Raw genomic sequence first — 21,692 nt, 5'->3', positions numbered from 1 at the left:
CCAGGAATGCTCTTGTCAAATCAACTTCCTGGAGCTTCAGGCGATTGCTGAGATGATTTTCAAAATGGAATTTCATCCGCAAGTCCATTCTGAAAATTGGTGTAAGTTTATGTGTATGTTTGCCATCTAACTTATGTGCAGTGTTACAAAACTACCCCATAATGGGAAAAATACTTTAGCAGCAGGCCCATAAAAAGATGCTTGTCAGCTCTGTATAGAGCAAATATATTCTGTGCAGCTCCATCTGTTTCTGGTTTGAATAGTATTTAGTGGCAAGAGCTCACACTGCATCATTTTCCATAAGCTGTCTGACTGTTCATTGCTGATTCAAAAGTTTTAAAGATCCCTTATTTCTGATCAGAAATGAACTTTAAATCTGAACGAAAAAGGGGAACTTGAATGTGTTTACTTGCTTTTATTGCCAGCAAAATTATTTAAAAAACAAAGTTAGTTTTGTCCTTTTTGTCTTAGAGTTGCAGTAATGCAGTACAGCTATTTCATTTTGATAAAGAAAACAATTTTCAGAGATATTTATCTTAGTTTTCTATATTTTTAATGTATATTCATATGTTCTTCTCTTTTTTAGGGTGTGATACTAGTATATGATATTACAAATCGCTGGTCATTTGATGGGATTGATCGATGGATCAAGGAGATTGATGAGGTAAGGCAAATATCTAGGGATGACAGAACTGCAGACCTCTTCAATTTTGGTGCTCTAGAAATGGAAACCAAATGGAAATGTGGAACCGTGGTTGGTTGTTTGCTACAAATACTGAAATACATATTGAGGAAAGAGATCTTGAGATGATCATGTCTGATCATCTCAAAGTAGCAAAACAGTGTGAAAAGACCATGGCCAAAGCCAGAGGGACAGTCGGGTGCATAGGGAGAGGTATAGCAAGGAGACAAAAGGAGATAATGCCTTTCTAAAGGGTGTTGGTGAGACCTCGCCTCACCTGTCTAGTTTTGGAGGCCATACCCCTGAAAGAATATAGTCAGACTGTAGGCAGTTGAGAAAAAAGATATCAAAACAGTACAGCCTCTATACTAAAAGCCATATAAAATGAGATATAAAGACTTAAATCGGTATACTCTAGAGGAGAGGAGAAATGGAAGAATATTATAGAACATTCAAATACCTCAAAGTTATAAAACATACACAAGAAGCAAACCTTTTTCAGAGGCAAGAATGTTCTAGAACAAGAGGTCATGGTATGAGGCTCCAATGGATCTATCCTGGGGCTGGCTTTGTTTATTTTTGTGAGCAGTATTGCAGATTGGCTAGAGGGAAAAGTTTGCCTTTTTTGCAGATGGCACTAAAATCTGCAGCAGTGCAGATACTTCTGAGAAGGCAGAATGAAAAGTGATCTAAGAAAGCTTGTGTGGTTGGCAGATAAGATTCAGTGCAAAAAAGTACAGAATCATGCATATGTACTGAAATCCAAGAGATCAGTATAGTATGGGCTGTGAGATACTGATGTGCCCCAGCTAGGAGAGATACCTCAGGATGATCATTTTCGATGACTTTACTGACATGAATTCCCATGAGTAAAAGCTGGAATCTTTGTACATTGTGATAACTTTTATTGGACTAACTGAAAGATGATGTAAGGACCAGATGGATAACTTAGTGGCTATATACTGCTTGCTGCCATGCAGAAGATCTGGGTTTGATTCCTGAGCTTGAAGCAGGAGGAGACTGTAGGGCTAATGAATAAAATTATAGCACAGGAGCTTTCAGCACTACACAAGTTCCTTCTTCAAATGTGATGTGTCCAACACATCTTTAAAAGTTTCAAAAGATACAGTATCTTTTTATGAGTTCCAATCAAAAGTATTGCAGTTTATAAAAATTCCAGTTTGGACCATCTCAGTGGCAGTGCTGTGCGCTGCGAAGTGGAAAGTTCCCAGCTCCATCCCTGGAGGCAGGGAGGGAGCTGTGGTCATTGTATAAGGGCAACCTTTAGTAGTTGAATTCAGGGCCTGTGCCTGCAGGGTTTGGAAGGAGCCCTGGTGCATGGCTCCTGGCCTAGTACATGTGCTGCAATGTCCAGAGAGAAGAGGGTGTGGCAGGAATAAGTGAAAAAGCCATGGGTAGTTGCAAATGAAGACTCATGTCACTAGATCATTTTAAGCACTGCTAGACCGTCTCTGCTCCACGAAGCTTAGAATCTAGTCAAGACAAATATGCATAAGAAATAAGAGTCTGTGGGATATGCTTTTACTGCAGAGAAGTGTTTAGAATTTAAAAGCCCCTCAAGCAGCCCTAGTTCTGATTGGAATGGGAGGTAACTGTTAGGTAAATAAATTCCAGTTTTCTCCAGAACTTATAAAGCTCCTAGAATTTCTGCACTTATACGTGAAATCAGTCAGTTGTGTTTTCTATTCTAGTTTTTAGGTTTGCAGCAATGATGAGTGCTACCTTGGGCTCAATATTCAATTTTCCATGTTTGCATTGATGGGGGAAAATGTTTTTTTTAAGATTGCCCTGTTAGTTCAGCTGACTAAACTGTACTTTAGCCAAGCTCTAAAGTGAAAGAATTGAATATGCTTGACTGAGTTCTGTTTAAAGACAAGTTATTGCTGCATATTTTATGTTAAGCTATTTTACAATTGCAGCAAGACTCTATGACCTTCATTGTTGTATAATGAAGTAAATGTAGGTGCGGTCTGAAACATCTGGCCTGAGGCCTTGTACTGATATCACACATTCTTTAGATGTCCATAACTGCATTATAGTACACACCTTATTGCTTTCATCTCACAGTTACCCTTCTTTGCCCTTAAGTGAAAAAAGAAGAGTGTGTGTTTAGAAATGACTTTTTAAAAAATGTCTTGTATCTCTTCCTTTTTTAATTTATTGCTTTGTTTACAGTTTGCCAGGAAGAATATAATCTGTCCAGTGGCAGTGTAAAGAAAATTTCCCTATAGGGTTTATGGAAAATCAACATGCCAGCTCCCAGTGGTTTGTTCCCAGGTCTCTGGCAAGGAGCATTATTATGGAAAAGTTCATATTACAGCATCCTGAGGTGTTTTCCATATAGAAACTAGAAGGAAAATTGCCTCATAATGCTGTTGAAGGGGTTTTTGCATGCACCACAATCCCTTGGAAGTAAGAATCAATATGGAGATTTAAAAATCCAAATTTTTTTTTTATTGTTTGAAGTGGCCCTTCAGGATGCCTTTTCTATAATGACAAAACAAGGTCTTTTAGTAGGATAATGATACTTTGTTAACCACAGATTAGCTATTTTTGTAGTTCATACTGGAACGAATTAGGTACTTACCAAGTGGTAAGTACATCAGGCTACCAGATGTGAAACATAGTTACAATACATTTAGTTTGGTTGAACATTTAACCCTCTTCAATCAACCCACATTTGAAAAACTGCTTGTTTGTGGTGATCCAGAAGAAAGCAAAATTCCTTGCAGATTCTTAGCCAGTTATCTTTGTTGGTAAAATACAGAGACCTTCTTTCCATACCCAAGAAGGCAATCAGAGAAAATCCCTGTATCAGCACCTATCAATTACAGTCTCTATGGATACTAGCAATACCATGAACTTCCAGGAACTCAGCCAACTTCATTTAAAAAATGTTTATTGAAAGAACTACAACTGTCTCACTTTGCAATATATTCCATAACTTAACCGCTCTTAGCTCAAAAAATGTGTTTCTCTCACTGAGTATTATCAAAGGCAGGGGTGGCCAATCTGTGGCTCAGGAGACACATGTGGCTCTTTCATTTCAGAAATGCAGCTCTTGCCCTCTTGTCCCCATGACAATTGGGCAGCACAGGACAGGAAGGGAGGGGCTGACACAGGGATAACAACATAACAGAGCAGAGAACGTCCATTTAACTCCTTGCTCCAGCTTCCCCTACCAGGGATTGAATGCTGTGAGGAGGAGGTGAATGTCATCTCTTCAACCCCCATCTTCCTGAAGTCAGCAAAGGATATTGGGCCATCTGGTACCTTAACCTTCCCCGTACCGCCCTTTGTTCTTCAGCAGATGTGAGGGAACCAGGGCTAGGGTCGGGGAAATAAAGGGAGTGAGAGAGGGCTGGCATAGGGGGTTGCAAAAAGAGCCATGTGGGAGTGGGGGGGAGAACAACTCTTGTTCTCTTGTCACCCTTTCTCCTCCACTACCGTTGTTCTCTGTACCCCATCCTCAGCCCCTGCCTCCCCCTCCCCCCTTTACCACTGGCTCTCTTTCACACACACATCCTCATCACCACCTCTGTCCTATCCTAACCCAATTTCTTGCCCATTACCCTCCGCTCTGCCCCATCACCACTTCTGGGCACATTCTTCCCCTCTATCTTTCTTGCACCCCTCTTCTATCATTCCCCCTGTTCTTTCGAACTCCTTCTATCCCCATCCCTAGCTCAACTGAGCTCCTCCATCCTCCCACACTATTTTACACACAACCCCCACTCCCACATGGCTCTTTTTGCAACCCCCTATGCCAGCCCTCTCTCACTCCCTTTATTTCCCCGAAACAAACCAAGGAGATGGAGGTTGACAGAGAACCAGAGGTGGTGAATGAGGGGAGAGAATGAAAGGGGTGATGAGGTGGATGGGTGAGATAGATCCAGAAATGATGATTTGAAGAGGGGAAGGATTTGAGAGAGAAACACACAAAGAGGTGATGAAGAGAGTGAGAGTGTGAAAGGCCAGAAGGGGTAATACTGGAGAGTGTATTAGAAAGAGAGCCAGAGAAGGGTACTAACAATATGGAAAGAGAGGGCATTGGGTGCAGGCAGAGTGAGGGAGGGGGCTTGGGGATATTGGTGCTGGATAGAGGTTAAGGGAGGAGAGAATGTATGGGAGGGCAGGACGGAGACAGGGAGTAGAGCAGGGAGAAAAAGAGAGAGGATATTGGTGCTTGGCAGAAGATGGGGTGAAAATAGCACAAAGGGTGGGGTGAAAGGTATTCTGTTGTAGCTGTATCAAAAGATACCTGAATATTTCTACATCTACAATGATGGAGGATCCTCCATCATTGTTCTTGTGTGAAGTAGAGGATGTTTTCCAGGGATTTCCAAGATACAGTCGGAAGAGAGGATGGAGGAATTGAAAGGCAGACTGGTGAGGACAGAGGTAAAAGACAGAGAAAGACAGAGAGGGTGGGAGGATTGAGAGACACTGATTTAGACAGAATGAGGGAAATAAGAGAGACTGGTGGGGTGTAGGGTGTAAAAGAGAGAGACGTTGCAATGGTGGGACAATTTAAAGCAAAAGAGAGAGAGAGAGTCTGGTGAGAAGACTGGTTCATGTAGAGAGATTGATAGAGAAATTGATGGAGATTTCTCTACATTGGTAGGATAGGAGATTGAGAGAGACTGGTGGGAGGATTGAGAGAAACTGTGAGGACAGGGTTGGGGATTGAGAGAGACTGGTGGGAGAATTGAGAGGGGCTGGTGGGAATAGAGTGGGAGGACTGAGAAAGAGAGACTAGTGGGGGAATTGGAGAGACTTGTTGGTACAAGTGGAGGTAATGAATGAAAGAGATTGGTGAGAGGATTGAGAGAACCTGGTGGGGATGGTGGGGGATTGAGAGATACTGGTTGATACAGGTGCAGGGATTGAGAGAGGTTAATGGGTTTGATTCAGAGGCTGGTGGGAACAGGGAGGGGGAAAGAGAGAGAGACTGATGGAACAGGATGGGAGGTTTGAGAGAGACTGGTCAGAATAGGGTGAGGGAATAGAGAGAGAGACTGTTGGGGACAGGGTAGGGTTATTGATAAAGGGAGAGATACTGGTGGAGTTGAGAGGGAGGTGTCCTCATTGGGACCATCTCTGGCTTCCCTGCACTTCAAGGCTCTGGGCTGTTCTCTCTGGCTGCCTGCCCCCTCCCCTGGTCTCTTTACAATTTGAGGCTCTTTGGTACTGTGTATTCTTGGCTCTTGGTGCAAGAAAGTTTGGCCACCCCTAATATAAGGCATTATCTTCTTGAGGGAGACTCCTTGATTTTTTCCATAATTCTGGATTATTGTTAATCATTTCTGTAATGCATATCAGATGTATGCAGCGCTGTACAGGGACACATAATAGATAGTCCTTACTTCTTACAGCTTACAGTGCATTCAAGACACAGACAGGCAGCAAGGTCATGACTGAAAAGTATTAATAGTATGAAAAGTATTAAAGCAGGTGGTTATATATAGGATTAAATTGATAATATTTACTGTCATCAAATATAATGCTGGGGTAGGTGACAAATCAAGCATTTGGGGGGTGGAAATTCAAGGGCTGTATTTGGTTTGGGAGGGGGGAAGAGCTAGCAGATAGCAAACAGGAAAAGGACTTGGGAACCCATCATCTCTGATGACTTCAAGATATTAGTCAATGTGACAAAGCATTTGGGAAGGCTAGTAGAATGCTTGGATGCTGAAAAGAAACAGAAAAGTACTGTTACTCTGATGATACCCCCATCTAGAGCTCTATGTCGAATTCTGGAGAAAACAGCTACAACAGGGCATTGATACAATGGAGGTGGTTCAAAGCAGGGCCACCAAAATGGTATATGGCCTCCACTGTAAGCCTTACATTGAGAGACGTTAGGCATTATTAGAGATGTGCTCTCTAGAAGAAAGGAAGAGATATAGTAGAAATATTCAGGTATCTTTTGAGCTTTAATAAGGTCAGAAGACAGCATCATTTGGAAATGCGGACTCAAATTTCCAAAATTATTATTATTATTTCCCTTAGTAAGAGAAGCTCAGATACATGGGGTTATCATATGAAGCTGAAGCGTCAGTGGACAACTAGAATAGACTTCTAGCTGAAGTGGTAGGAGACAAAACACAGGAAGCTGGCCTCTTTGAATGGACAGGAGGCTGTAGAACAAGGGGTCATGTGATGAGGGTAAAAGGGGAGTAGACTCAGGAGTAATAAGGAAATATTTCTTTACAGAGAGCATGGTAGATGCATGAAACAGCCTCCCCATGGAAGTGGTGGAACAAGAACAGTATCTGAATTCAAGAAAACATGGGATAAATACAGAGGATCTCTGAGGAAGTGGAGGGATTGTAAAGCTGAATTAGTTGTGTGGCTGGGCAGACTAGATATGCCGTATAGTCTTTTTCTGCCATCACTTTTCTGTTTCTATGTAAAATGGTAACATAATTCACACATACTTGGGATATTCACAAAGGGGTAGATTTTCAAAGGGGTACGCACGTAGGATACGCGCATACCCCCCGAAAACCTACCCCAAACCCCCCCTGCGCGCGCCGAGCCTATTTTGCATAGGCTCGGCGGCGCGCGCAAGCCCCAGGACGCGCGTAAGTCCCGGGGCTTGCATGGAGGGGCGTGCCGGGGGGGCATGGCGGTCGTGACGCAGCGTTTCGGGGGCGTGGCACGGGTGATGCGATGTTTCGGGGGCGGCGCTGCGGGCGAAGCCGGAACGTGGCCGGGGCGTTCCGGGGGCGTGGCCGCGCCCTCCGGAACAGCCCCCGGGTCGGGTGATGGCCCACCAGCAGCCCGCTGGCGCGCACAGATTTACGTCTGCCTCTGGCAGGCGTAAATCCGTCGATAAAGGTAGGGGGGGGGGTTTTAGATAGGGCCAGGTGGGTGGGTTATGTAGGGGAAGGGAGGGGAAGGTGAGGGGAGGGCGAAAGAAAGTTCCCTCCGAGGCCGCTCCGATTTCGGAGCAGCCTCGGAGGGAACGGAGGCAGGCTGCGCGGCTTGACGCGCGCAGGCTGCCCAAAATTGGCAGCCTTGCGTGCGCCGATCCCGGATTTTAATGGATACGCACGGCTACGCGCGTATCTATTGAAATCCCGCGTACTCTTGTTTGCGCCTGGTGCGCGAACAAAAGTAACCGCTCGCACAAAATTATAAAATCTTCCCCAAAGGGATCTAAGTGCATGGAAGGGAAGGGAGCAGAAATTGAGCAGGATCTGAGACAGTAGAATAGGCAAGTACAAATAGGCAAACTAAGTGAACTACATGGACTTATCTGTTAATATTTTTCATGTCTTTCTTTCTATGAAAATTGATCCTGCTACATTCAGAGAAGAACCTATGATATACACTTGTATGGAATGAATGTGTAAACTTCTGGCCTGCTCTTATAACTACTATGTGCAGACTAGATAGGTCTTATTATCTTTTTCTACCATCATGTTTCTACCCACTGAAGGGAAAACACTGGTGTTCCCCTCCCCCCTTTTATCATGGTGGCTAGGCTAAGGAATGATACAGATTTACAGTTACCAATATTTTATCAGTGATCCCTCTGCAGGGTAGGGTTACATACCGTAAATAGCTCCATCTCTCAGCTGCACGATTTAAAATGCACATACTGAATGTGCCAACACAGCTAAAGGTTTTCCCAGGGGTGAGGAAGATGGATTGGAGCTTACAAATTTCTAATACCAACAATGCATGCAAAAACAGTACATTCACTTTTACATTAAACATTTAAAGGTGAGTTTTAAAAGCCCGACGTGCACCAAAACTGGGAGATACACATATGCACCAAATAGATTTAAAAAGCCACCCGGATACATAATTTTCTCACTCTGCGAGTACAAATATAAAGGGGCGGGGCGTGGGCATGGTCTGGGTGGTGCATAAGCGTTTCTGGAATTCACAATGAAACCAGCATATAAATACTTACACGCACAAGCATGCACTGGGGTCCCCCGCCACGTAACTTTACTTCTGCTATGGATGACGTGTAAGTCATAAAACAAAAATAAAATAAAGCAGATCAGCAAGGTTTTAAAGGTCAGGGCTAACAGAGGAGAAGGGAGTCTATTTAACTAGGGGGGCTTAGGGAGTCCTATCCCTTACGTGTGCAAACTGGGAATGAACTGGGAAAACTGATAATGGCATCAGTGTGCACCCCTTTTGAAATCTCCCCACTTAACGCGGTACAAGCGGCAATTACGCACATAGGCGCGCGCCAACTTAAAATTCCACGCACGTGTGCATTGCAGCCTATTTTATAACATGTACACATATATGCGCGTATGTTATAAAATGACTGCATCCCTGGGCACGGGCTAACGAACACGCGCACACGTGCATCTGTTTAAAAGTTACCATCTTAGGCTCTAAGAGGCTGATATTCAGTGCTGTTTGGCTCATTTCAGACTTAGCCGGAAAAATGGCAGAATTTATTTTTGGATTTTAGTTCACACTTTTTCTTTGGTAGCTCAAAGCAAGTTACATTCAGATACAATAGATACTGCCCTATCTCCGAGAGGGCTTGCAATCTGGGAGGATAACTTTCAAACAAATGTGCACTGTGGCAAATGCGTGCATATATAACCGTGAGCAAATCTATACTAGTATTTTGTAACATGCATATGATATATACGTGTTGTATAAAATACAGGTACACAACATAATTGCATATGTTATGCGTGAATATATGCAATGCATTGAAAAAATGTGTATCAATACATTGAACATGTGTACTTTTTCTTTCTATTTTAAAAATATACGTGCTTATATTTTACGTGCAAAAATAAAGGACAATTTCCTCACATAAATTGTTGTATTTTAAAACATGCGCACATTAAGGAAATTACCAGTTTTAACTATTAGTCCGCAGTCCTTCTCCAGGCCATTGAGACGCTCGTGGTTCTTCAGTCTAAACTGCCCCCAGTTCACCTAGACCTCTTACCCAATCAGTACTGCACAATAAACATGTTTAATATCATTTATGCCAGATAATTAGCAGGTGTAAAAATATGCAAGTAAGTTGGTAAATCTGCTTGCCTAAGGGTCTTTAAAATAGCAACTTATGTGCATAAATGTTGGCCCTGCCCTGGATTGTCCCCTGACCAGCCCTTAATTACACACCAATATATGCGTGCAAAAATGAAAATATGTGCATATATTGGACATTTATAAAATATGGAATATGAAAGTAGAGGCAACTTACATGCATATATGCTCATTTTTACATATATAATGTTTTGAAAATTCACCCGTATGTTTCTTCCTGAGGCAATTAAGGTTGACGTGATTTGCCCAAGTTCACAAAGAGTGTCAACAGGATTTGAACTCTGGCTTCTTCTGATTATCAGCCTGCTGATTTAACCACTAGGCTCCTCCACACCGCACTGATCAGCCCTCAGATAGCTGGATAATGCGTTTGGCTAAAAGGTTAATCAGGCTAGCTCAGGGGGCAAGGCAGAGCTGGATAAATGCTGATTTTCAGCATTGTCCGGCTAACACTGACTTTCAGCATTATCTGGCTAACATAGCTGGATAGCTGTAGCAATCCTGAAGTTTGCCAGATAAACTTATCTGGCTAACTTATAAGATAGCTGGGTATTTCAGCAGCACAGGCGTGTGCTGAATATTCCAAAAATTTTAATCAAATAAGTTAATCAGATACGTTGCTGGCCTGACAGCAGATGAAAATGGGCCCCTATAGGAGACCAGAACACATTTTCTTATAATAGGAAAATGTATATTATTGCAGGAATATTTCTTCTGCATTCACTGAAAGGCAATAGAAATCTATCCTAAATAATTAATGTCACAGAAAAGAAAATGTTTAAATGGAAATTCTGTCCCCACGGGAAAATGTAGAAAGGTTGGCTTTTTGTGACTTGTAACAAGTAGGGAAAGCACGCAGAGGCATGCCTTCAAGAATGCTTTCCAACAGATTTGTAGGAGTGTGGCTGTGGCAGGAGGAGGAAGCTTGTTGTGAGGGCAGTTTAGTGTAGAGGAGAATACAGGTGGGGTGGAGTGTCTGTGGGACTGGGAAGGATTGTATGTAGGGTGAGATAACTATGTGGGTAATGTTTAGGGATGTGGAGGGTAAAGAGCTGTGTTTAATGTGAGGAGGTATCTGGGGAAGTTGATGTGAGGGATGAGTATGTGTTTTTGGGAGGGAAGGGGGTTGTGTGTGTATGGGGTTTGGGGGGTAATTTTTGGTGGGTTATGGCTGTGTACGTAGCAGATATGGTTGAGAGGGAGTGCATGTGTGGATGGAGGTGTGTGAACATGTGTGGAGGGATTGTGTGCATGACAGTATTTGGTGGGTATGAGTGTGGTTGTATTGTAGGGGGGATGTAAGTGTCTGTTTGTTTAAAACATCATTTGAGGTAGAAGAAGCTGTTGATTCAGGAAACTGGATTTGAATTTAATTACATACCTTTCTAAATCCAAGTTCAAAGCCATTTACAAAATCAGATATACAGGTCAATCCAGTAAAGTGCGGCCATGTTTACCCCGCTCCTAACCCGCTTTCTACTCACTTTCTGGCCGCGTTAGCCCTTCCTGCGATCCACAATCCCCTTTAACCTACTCTTACCGCGTCCTTAAATCCCCGGGTAACCCCTTCCGCACGCGGCATGTATATTACATGTAAACGATCGAATTAGCTATTCCCTACCATCCAGTAACGCGCACATCCCTAGTAAAGATACATGGATAGCAGATATTACACCATAAGAAATGCTCCACTCTTATGCTGTAGGTTCTTCGTAAAATATCTTTCATTTCTTTCATCCCCATTCCTCTGCCTCATTTGCTTTCAGATCCGTAGAACTCAAGAAAAAAAAACCAATCAAATAAAAAAGAAATATAAACAATATATGACTTTAAGCAGGAGGGGGTTTTTTTGTTAATAGATTGGCTATTTAAAAAAATAATACTTGAAAGGGTATACCATTATGATATAGCATTTTTTAAAGGAAAAGGAAAAAAATAACTTAATTTTCCAATCATATTTTTAGATCAGTTTTGAGGGCCTTATATCACTAGCCATCCAAACATAATTATTGCAGCAGAGCCTACTGATTTAGTCCATTATACAAATAAGCTTCTTTAACAACAAAATGCATTTTTTAAGACATTTAGGGGCGAATTTTCAAAGGGTTATGCGCGTAACCCCGAAAACCCGCTCCTGCTTGCGCCGAGCCTATTTTGCATAGGCTCGGCGACGTGCGTAAGCCCCGGGACGCGCATATGTCCTGGGGCTTGAAAAAAGGGGCGGGGGCGACCTGGGGCAGGGGCTTGGCCAGAGGCCTCCGAAGGCCTGCTAGGTCGGGGAATCGCGCTCCGGCATTTGGCCGGCGCGCGCAACCTACGCCTACCCGGAGGCAGGCACAACTTAAATAATAAAGGTAGGGGGGATTTAGGTAGAGCTGGGGGGCGGGTTAGATAGGGGAAGGTGCGGTGGGGCAAAAGGAAAGTTCCCTCTGAGGCCGCTTCGATTTCGAGCGGCCTCGGAGGGAACGGCGAAAGCCATCGGGGCTCCCCTAGGGCTCGGTGCATGCAAGGTGCACAAGTGTGCACCCCCTTGCATGCGCCGACCCTGGATTTTATAACATGCGTGCAGCTGCACGTGCATGTTATAAAATCGGGCGTAGATTAGAAAATCTGGCCCTTATTTATCACAAATTCTTGTTGAGAAGCAATAAAACTCTTTTTTATATGTTCCCTCAGCATGCTCCTGGAGTACCTAAAATCTTGGTTGGGAATCGCCTTCATTTGGCCTTCAAGCGTCAGGTTTCAACAGAACAAGCACAAGCTTATGCTGAGAGACTAGGCATGACTTTCTTCGAGGTCAGCCCGCTTTGCAACTTTAACATCACAGAGTCCTTCACAGAACTGGCAAGGATAGTGTTAATGAGGCATGGGATGGACCGCCTCTGGAGACCAAACAAGGGTAAGCATCTTTTCCTTTCATAGTTTTCCTCATCCAGTATTTGATGTGCACTTTTGTAAATCCTCTTGATTTAAATATAGTATTTCTGGCATAAAAATAGCAGTACACTATCTCCTTTCTATCTTCAGGGGTCCAATTAACTATATCTCATTCTTTTAATTTTCCATTAGGTTCTTTGGTCTATCCTTGCTGCAGCAGGTCCATCAACAGCATATGCACTACTTGTATATAATGCTTCAGCATCCTGTGCTTTAAACTCTATTTGAAAATAGAAAACAAATTTATGTTTGGGCAAAAGTAACAGTATAGCCTGCAAACCTGTTTGTACAATTTTGAAATGGTACATCTTTTGCCAAAAACTTTGATTTCTTTCATAAGAACATATGTAGTGCCATCTGGGTCAGACCAATGGGTTTCCAACAGTGGGCAGTCCAGGTAAAGTAAAATATTCTATTGATAAGCAGTCTGAATTAGTCATGATCTTAGGGTTGATACCCTCTGGTGGCAATCAGACTTCTCTGTCTTAGCTAGTAGAGCTTTTTGGCTCTACTGAGCATGTGCACGAGTTCCTGCAAGTCCATTATTGTGTAACCTCCTCAGTCTTTTTTCATCCACGTAGGAGCACGGATGGATTTCTCTCTCTCTCTCCTCATTTTCACCTCAGGGTATACCTCTTACTATTTTTCATATTTTTTCATATCTGCTTCACAGTGGTCCCCAAATGGCACTTTTCTGTGCCAATAATAAAAAAAAAGAAAGAAAGGATGACAAATATTTGTCTTTATAGATCTCCAAAAAAATGGTAAGTGGCTTCAAGGTCTGTGAATGTGGATGACTTATGTCTGTAACAGACATCCACGACGACTGCTGCCGCTGTCTGAGTCCCGAGCATGATCAGTCAGCCTGCCCAGCATGCACCAGAATGTCTCCATGGGTGCAAAGAAAAAAAGCAGGTAAGATTAAAGAACGCATCAGGTCCAGTAAGGCCACAGTTACTCCTGATCCTGATCACTAAGCAGTCTGGTGAGCATCAGCTCTTCCCGAACATCACTGCCTAGTCAACCCGAGTCCCAGCACAAACGAAAGCTGAACACATAGGACACATGGGCTCCCAAAAAAACAGGAAGAGACACCATCAATACATGCCTTGATGCACACCATTAGAAAATGACCTGTGGCATCAGAAAAACGGAGAGCTTTGAGTACCCAGGATGTGGAAAAGCGTCTCACACCAGAGCACATCTCAAGCAAACCTACTCGTGACAAACGCTCGAAGCATAATGCATCAGCCTCACAGATGCCTTCAAAGCGCTCCATGTTAACTACGCCCGGAAACGTGTCAGGAAGACAGCTTTGGATGTGCCAGTCACATCTAAGCATACAACATGAAATGCCTTGGATGTGCTGAACACATCAAAGCATATGGCTCGAGATGCCTCAGAGGTACCAAGCACATCGAAGTGAATATTTATTTATTTATTTTTATTTATTTTGGACTTTTATATACCGACATTCATGTAGAAAATTTACATATCATATCGGTTTACAGTGAAAACACAAAAGTTGCAAATAGTATTACATAGAACAGGGTGACATGGAACTGGGAATAAGGGATCAAAAACAAAGGTAAATAATGACAACTGAAAAAGTGTGTGCCAAGCACATCGAAGCATACAGCATGAGATGCAAGGGAGCACACGAAGCAAACCAACACGCCACCAACTGCACTGACACATTCCCAATTACTCCAATGCATAAGGACCAGAATCAAAGCCCATGACTTCCAAAACATCAGTCCCCATGGAGAGAACCAATTGCAGTCCAATCAGTGTTGCACATTCTAGCTGCGGCTCTACTGGTGCTATTTCGCACTATGATGTTCCCATCACACTCATTCCCATATCCTCCTCTTATCCAAACATTGCCAATTAGCCTCCTGATAGCCCAGGGGCTACATTTGGAAGGACCAGAGCCAAGATGCTCCACAGTTCCATTGTCTTTTACAAAACCATCCCAACCGGAACCAGTGTTGGTGCCAGAAGAAGATACTGAACCACCTTCTCCCACTCAGAAACTCTAAACTTCATTGGAGCAACTTACAGATATTGTCAAATCTTTTTTCATGACAATTCCAACAGGTTATTAATCATTTCCACCTGCAATGCCACCTTCTTTACCCCCAGAAGCCGCTATCCAAGATCATGCCAGGAGCACCTCCCTTCTCACCACAGGACGATACTCCAAAAGAAGAAGAAGTCTTGCCGAGAAGTCAAGGGGCAAAACCATCTCCATCGCCGCTGTCCACACTGTTGCCTACTTATTCACCTCCAGAATCACTGCAGTCTTCATCCACAGACCATTCACCAGGAAGGTCCCCTACAGGTTCAATGGGAATATCCTCATTCCCATCACCAGCACCTTGGGATCATACCTCCCCTCCAGAGAATCTAAAATATGCAGAGTTCATAGAAAAGTTTGGAAAATCCCTAGGGATATGTGCACAAACAACTGGACCTGAAGGCTGATGTCATGAGCATCTTACAAATATTGGAATTTCCTTCAGAACCAGTAGTGCTGCCAGCACATTTGCTGTTGGACAAGGTTCAAATGAAAATGGTGAGACTGATATTGAAAGGCTAAGAGAAATTAGGGAAGCTAACCAAATTGGTAGTGCGGTAATAAAGGGAGACTTCAATTACCCCAATATTGACTGGGTAAATGTATCATCGGTACATGCTAGAGATATAAAGTTCCTGGATGGAATAAATGACATTTTTATGGAGCAATTGGTCCAGGAACCGACAAGAGAGGGAGCAATTTTAGATCTAATTCTCAGTGGAGGACAGGATTTGGTGAGAGAGGTAACGGTGGTGGGGCCGCTTGGCAATAGTGATCATAATATGATCAAATTTGAATTAATGTTACGGTCCTGGGCCATGTCCCGGGACCTCCGCTTACCTCGCGGCCAGCCCGGGCCACAGGAAGCCTTCTTCGGCCGTCTAGGCCCAAATCGCAGCCTGCCGCCGGGGGAGACGCTGCCAATCCTCCATCGCTGGCCCTGCCCCCTAGGCGCGTGCGCAGGGGTTCCAGATTTAAAGGGGCCGGCGCGGGAACTCAGGGACAGCCCCTACTGATGACATCAGACGCTGGTTTATTTAAACCCTGCAGCCGCCTCAATACCTTGCCTTGCAACGAGGTTCACTCAGTTTGAGTTACTAGTTGCTGCATCAGGATCCCTGACTGTCTTCGGCTTCTGACTTCTGGCTTCTGACCCTGCTTCATCCACTGACTCCGGCTTCAGCTTCCGTTCCTGGTTTGTCTTCTGCTTCTGACTTCTGGCTTCTGACCCTGCTTTATTGACTCCGGCTTCAGCTTCCGTTCCTGGCTTGTCTTCGGCATCTGACTTCTGGCTTTCGACCTTGGCTTGTCCCTGGACTCCGGCTTCAGTTCTCTCCTCTTCCACAGGTATCCGGTCCTTCACTTGCCTGGAGGCTTCGCCTAAGTCCCAGCGGCTCAGGTCCTCGTGGGTTTCCAAGGGTGAAGTCTCTTCTGACCTCCTGGGCTCAGCCACTTCGTTGGACTATCTCTTCGGGCTGCTCTTCTGGTCCTTGGTCACAGAGGATCACACCCAAGACCAAGAGGCCCGGGTCTCTATGGGCTCCTCCTGGGGGGACCTCGGGTTTCCAGTGGTGAAGCCTTCTCCGGACTACCTCTTCAGCGCCACCTCCCGGCTGCGACGTCCACTGTGGGTTCTCCACAGTGCAACATCATCAGTCTCAGCCGGCCCAAGGGTCCACATCCCTAACAATTAATGACTGGAAGGGGGGCAGTAAGAAAATCTACGGCTCTCCTGCTAAACTTTCAAAAGGGAAACTTTGATAAAATGAGAAAAATTGTAAGAAAAAAACTGAAAGGAGCAACTACAAAGGTAAAAAGTATGCAAGAGGCGTGGTCATTCTTAAAAAATACCATCCTAGAAGCACAGTCCAGATGTATTCCACACATTAAAAAAGGTGGCAAGAAGGCAAAACGATTACCAGCATGGTTAAAAGGGGAGGTGAAAGAAGCTATTTTAGCCAAAAGATCTTCATTCACAAATTGGAAGAAGGATCCAACAGAAGAAAATAAGATAATGCATAAGCATTAGCAAGTTAAATGTAAGACATTGATAAGACAGGCTAAGTGAGAATTTGAAAAGAAGTTGGCCGTAGAGGCTAAAACTCACAGTAAAAACTTTTTAAAATATATCTGAAGCAGAAAGCCTGTGAGGGAGTCAGTTGGACCGTTAGATGATGGAGGGGTTAAAGGGGCACTTAGAGAAGATAAGGCCATTGCGGAAAGATTAAATGATTTCTTTGCTTCGGTGTTTACTAAAGAGTATGTTGGGGAGATACCCGTTCCGGAGAAGGTTTTCATGGGTAATGATTCAGATGGACTGAACCAAATCATGGTGAACCTAGAAGATGTGATACGCCTGATTGATAAACTGAAGCGTAGTAAATCACCCCAGGGTTTTAAAGGAACTCAAAAATGAAATTTCAGACCTATTAGTAAAAATTTGTAACCTATCATTAAATTCATCCATTGTACCTGAAGATTGGAGGATAGCTAATGTAACCCCCATATTTAAAAAGGGCTCCAGGGGCGATCCGGGAAACTACAGACCGGTTAGGCTGACTTCAGTGCCAGGAAAAATAGTGGAAAGTGTTCTAAGCATCAAAATCACAGAACATATAGAAAAACATGGTTTAATGGAACAAAGTCAGCATGGCTTTACCCAAGGCAAGTCTTGCCTCACAAATCTGCTTCACTTTTTTGAAGGAGTTAATAAACATGTGGATATAGTTGAACTGGTAGATGTAGTATACTTGGATTTTCAGAAGGCATTTGATAAAGTTCTTCAAGAGAGGCTTCTAGGAAAAGTAAAAAGTCATGGTATAGGTGGCGATGTCTTTTCGTGGATTACAAACTGGCTAAAAAACAGGAAACAGAGAGTAGGATTAAATGGACAATGTTCTCAGTGTAAGGGAGTAGGCAGTGGAATGCCTCAGGGATCTGTATTGGGACCCTTACTTTTCAATATATTTATAAATGATCTGGAAAGAAATATGACGAGTGAGGTAATCAAATTTTCAGATGATACAAAACTGTTCAGAGTAGTTAAATCACAAGCAGATTGTGATCAATTGCAGGAAAACCTTGTGAGTCTGGAAAATTGGGCATCGAAATGGCAGATGAAATTTAATGTGGATAAGTGCAAGGTGATGCATATAGGGAAAAATAACCCATGCTATAGTTATACAATGTTAGGTTCCATATTAGGTGCTACCACCCAAGAAAGAGATCTAGGCGTCATAGTGGATAACACATTGAAATCGTCGGTTCAGTGTGCTATGGCAGTCAAAATAGCAACCAGAATGTTGGGAATTATTAGGAAGGAAATGGTGAATAAAACGGAAAATGTCTTAATGTCTCTGTATCGCTCCATGGTGAGACCCCACCTTGAATACTGTGTACAGTTCTGGTCGCCGCATCTCAAAAAAGATATAATTGTGATGGAGAAGGTATAGAGAAGGGCGACCAAAATGATAGGGGAATCGAACAGCTCCCCTATGAGGAAAGACTAAAGAGGTTAGGACTTTTCAGCTTGGTGAAGAGACGGCTGAGGGGGGGATATGATAGAGGTGTTTAAAATCATGAGAGGTCTAGAATGGGTAGATGTGAATCAGTTATTTATTCTTTCAGATAATAGAAAGACTAGGGGGCACTCCATGAAGTTAGCATGTGGCACATTTAAAACTAATCGGAGAAAGTTCTTTTTCACTCAACGCAAAATTAAACTCTGGAATTTGTTGCCAGGGTATGTGGTTAGTGCAGTTAGTATAGCTGTGTTTAAAAAAGGATTGGATAAGTTCTTGGAGGAGAAGTCCATTACCTGCTATTAATTAAGTTGACTTAGAAAATAGCTACTGCTATTACTAGCAACAGTAACATGTAATAGACTTAGTTTTTGGGTACTTGCCAGGTTCTTATGGCCTGGATTGGCCACTGTTGGAAACAGGTTGCTGGGCTTGATTGACCCTTGGTCTGACCCAGTATGGCATGTTCTTATGTTCTGATATGGGAAACTTCTATCTCCCTCACACCAGTGGCAAGGAAATTAGATTTAAAATTCTGTCCACAAAAATCACTAGAATACAGTGTGATTCATCTACTCCACTAATCAGTAGAAGTGGAATCAGCATTGAAACGGGCCAAGAAAACAAGGTATCATTCTTCTGCACCACCAGGTAAAGACAATTGTCTATTAGATCTTTGGGAAGAAAGTCTTCCAGGGATCTATGTTGATAGGCCGCATTGTGTACCACAAATTTTATATAATCCAATATATAAACAAATGCAAGCAAGGTTTGAAACCAATTATCAGAGACGAGGAGGGTAACATCTTCACACGTACACCACTTTTGGCTCATGAAGAGGCAGTTTGTCACCTCCTCCGGGTGATTTATTAATTTTTGACCCACTGGCAAGAACATCAGCAGCATTTATTGGAGCATGAAGGATGGCATAGCTATGTGCCAGCTCCATTCGTGATGATGATCACAAAAAATTAGTGAATTGCCCATGCCTAGGAGATAACCTATTCGGTGAAAAATTTAGAAAAATGGTTTCATAGTTCAAGGAGCAGAATGTAGCAGTCCAGTCTCTACCTGTAATGGAACAGCCCTCTGTGGCATGCAAAGCATACTTCTCATATAGACCGCCATATTATTCTAGGTGATCATACAGGCCACTACAGCATTATTGCCTGCCTCAGTTACCAAGACAACAATTCCAACAATCTTCACACGGGGTCAACCATGTGATTTCAGACCACAAAAAAAGCTTAGCAGTCACAGTCAAAACCTTTACAAAGGTTTTAGCACAACCATCCCTGGAGAAGCTGGTTCTTGTGGGAGGCAGAATAGAGGACTTCTTACTCAAGTGGCAATCCATCAACAAGGACTGCTGGACCTCGTCCATTGTATAACGGGGATAAGAACATAAGAATATAAGAACATGCCATAGTGGGTCAGACCAAGGGTCCATGAAGCCCAGCATCCTGTTTACAACAGTGGCCAATCCAGGCCATAAGAACCTGGCAAGTACCCAAAAACTATGTCTATTCCATGTTACCTTTGTTAGTAATAGCAGTGGCTATTTTCTAAGTCAACTTAATTAATAGCAGGTAATGGACTTCTCCTCCAAGAACTTATCCAATCCTTTTTTAAACACAGCTATACTAACTGCACTAATCACATCCTCTGGCAACATATTCCAGGGTTTAATTGTGCGTTGAGTAAAAAAGAACTTTCTCAGATTAGTTTTAAATGTGCCACATGCTAACTTCATGGAGTGCCCCCTAGTCTTTCTATTATCCGAAAGAGTAAATAACAGATTCACATCTACCCGTTCTAGACCTCTCATGATTTTAAACACCTCTATCATATCCCCCCTCAGTCGTCTCTTCTCCAAGCTGAAAAGTCCTAACCTCTTTAGTCTTTCCTCATAGGGGAGTTGTTCCATTTCCCCTTATCATTTTGGTAGCCCTTCTCTGTACCTTCTCCATCGCATGTTCATTTTTCCCATCTTCTGCAACTGCCACACCTAGTCTCTGAACATACAAACTATTCTTGCTGTCTTCAACTTCTAACAGAAGTGGAGAATCTACTCTTCCACCGAGCCTTAGAGGAAATCCCTCCTCCAGAGACAGGTTCGGGATTCTACTCCTGCTACTTCCTAATCCCCAAGAAACCTGAAGATATACATCCCATTTTGGACCTTGGGCAGTTGAACATTTTTCTTTAAAGGGGAAAATTCAAGATGAACTCCCTGGGCATGATCTTGCCTTTCCTAAAGCAGGGAGATCGGATGTGTTTGCTGGATCTTCAAGATGCACATGCACACGTTCCAATCCACCCTTCCTGCTGGAAATATTTGTATTTCCAAGTGAACGGCAATCATTACCAATACAAAGTTCTCCCCTGTGGTCTCTTCAGCACAAGAGTATTTGCAAATGGGTCCATATTTAGATGCTGAGCGGCTAGCAAAGTTAGCTGGATACACCTATCAGGCTAATTTAACCAGAATAGTCATAGGTGCGACAGCACTGCTGAATATACCCAGATATCTTAAAGTTATTCAGATAGGTGTATCTGGCTAACTTAGATCAGTCCTAAGGAGTGTCTAGAGCTAGCCGGTTAGGTTAACCAGATAACTCAGAATATTGGAGTTATCCGGTTAACCTAACTGGCTAACTCCACTCCTCCCGGGAACACCTATTGCCCACCCCTGGAACGCCTCCTAACTTAACCAGCTATATTCTAGCCAAATAACACTTTATCTGGCTAGAATATAGCCGTTAAGATTTTTAAAATAGCTTAGCCATTTAGATAGATAACATTTTAGTTATCTATCTAATTGGCTTTTGAATATCTACGCCCATGTGTCTAATAGTTGTTGCAGCACATCTTTGTAAACAGGGGATACAAGTTTTTCCCTACTTAGACAATTGGTTGCTAACTGCGCATTCTTGCACCGAAGCGCACCTTGCCCTCCAGGAAACCAACAAGCTTCTTCAGGACCTAGGATTTCTTGTAAACTTTAAGAGATCCCACACGACGCCAATTCAATAGCTACAATTCATTGGAGCATTACTAGATACGCACACAGCCAAAGCATTTCTTCTTGAAGAAAGAATATTGAGTTTTCACCTCTACATGTCTGCCCTGCTCACAGCCCATGTGCAACTTCCCTACAGATTTTAGTAACTCTGGGACACATGGCAGCTGCAGTTCATGTCGTGCCCCTTACAAGAATGCATATATGCAGAATCCAGTGAGGTCTTTGAGATCAATGGGATCAACAAAGGCATTCATGCTCTCATGTGATGAAGATCTCAGAGAGCATGAGTATGCACCTGTCCTGGTGGCTGCACCCACTCAATGTCACAGTGGGTGCACCGTTTACTCTAAAACCCTATCAAATAATTCTCACAACAGATGG

The 21,692-nt window shown here is 43.2% G+C and overlaps 1 protein-coding gene across 1 annotated transcript in view; it reads left to right on the top strand.

Annotated features, from left to right (window-relative positions):
* RAB40B (RAB40B, member RAS oncogene family) overlaps window positions 1–21,692 on the top strand; it is a 186,054-nt gene that overhangs the window by 127,797 nt on the left and 36,565 nt on the right. The window contains exons 4-5 of the mRNA XM_029600270.1: window positions 587–664; window positions 12,425–12,647. Of these exons, the coding sequence (XP_029456130.1) occupies window positions 587–664; window positions 12,425–12,647 (301 nt within the window). The remainder of the gene's footprint in view (window positions 1–586; window positions 665–12,424; window positions 12,648–21,692) is intronic.

Source organism: Rhinatrema bivittatum, chromosome 4 (assembly GCF_901001135.1).
Source record: "Rhinatrema bivittatum chromosome 4, aRhiBiv1.1, whole genome shotgun sequence".
In the NCBI taxonomy this organism is placed as follows: Eukaryota; Metazoa; Chordata; class Amphibia; order Gymnophiona; family Rhinatrematidae; genus Rhinatrema; species Rhinatrema bivittatum.
Note: the sequence above shows the minus strand (reverse complement) of the source record. Positions and strands in the feature narration are given on the sequence as shown.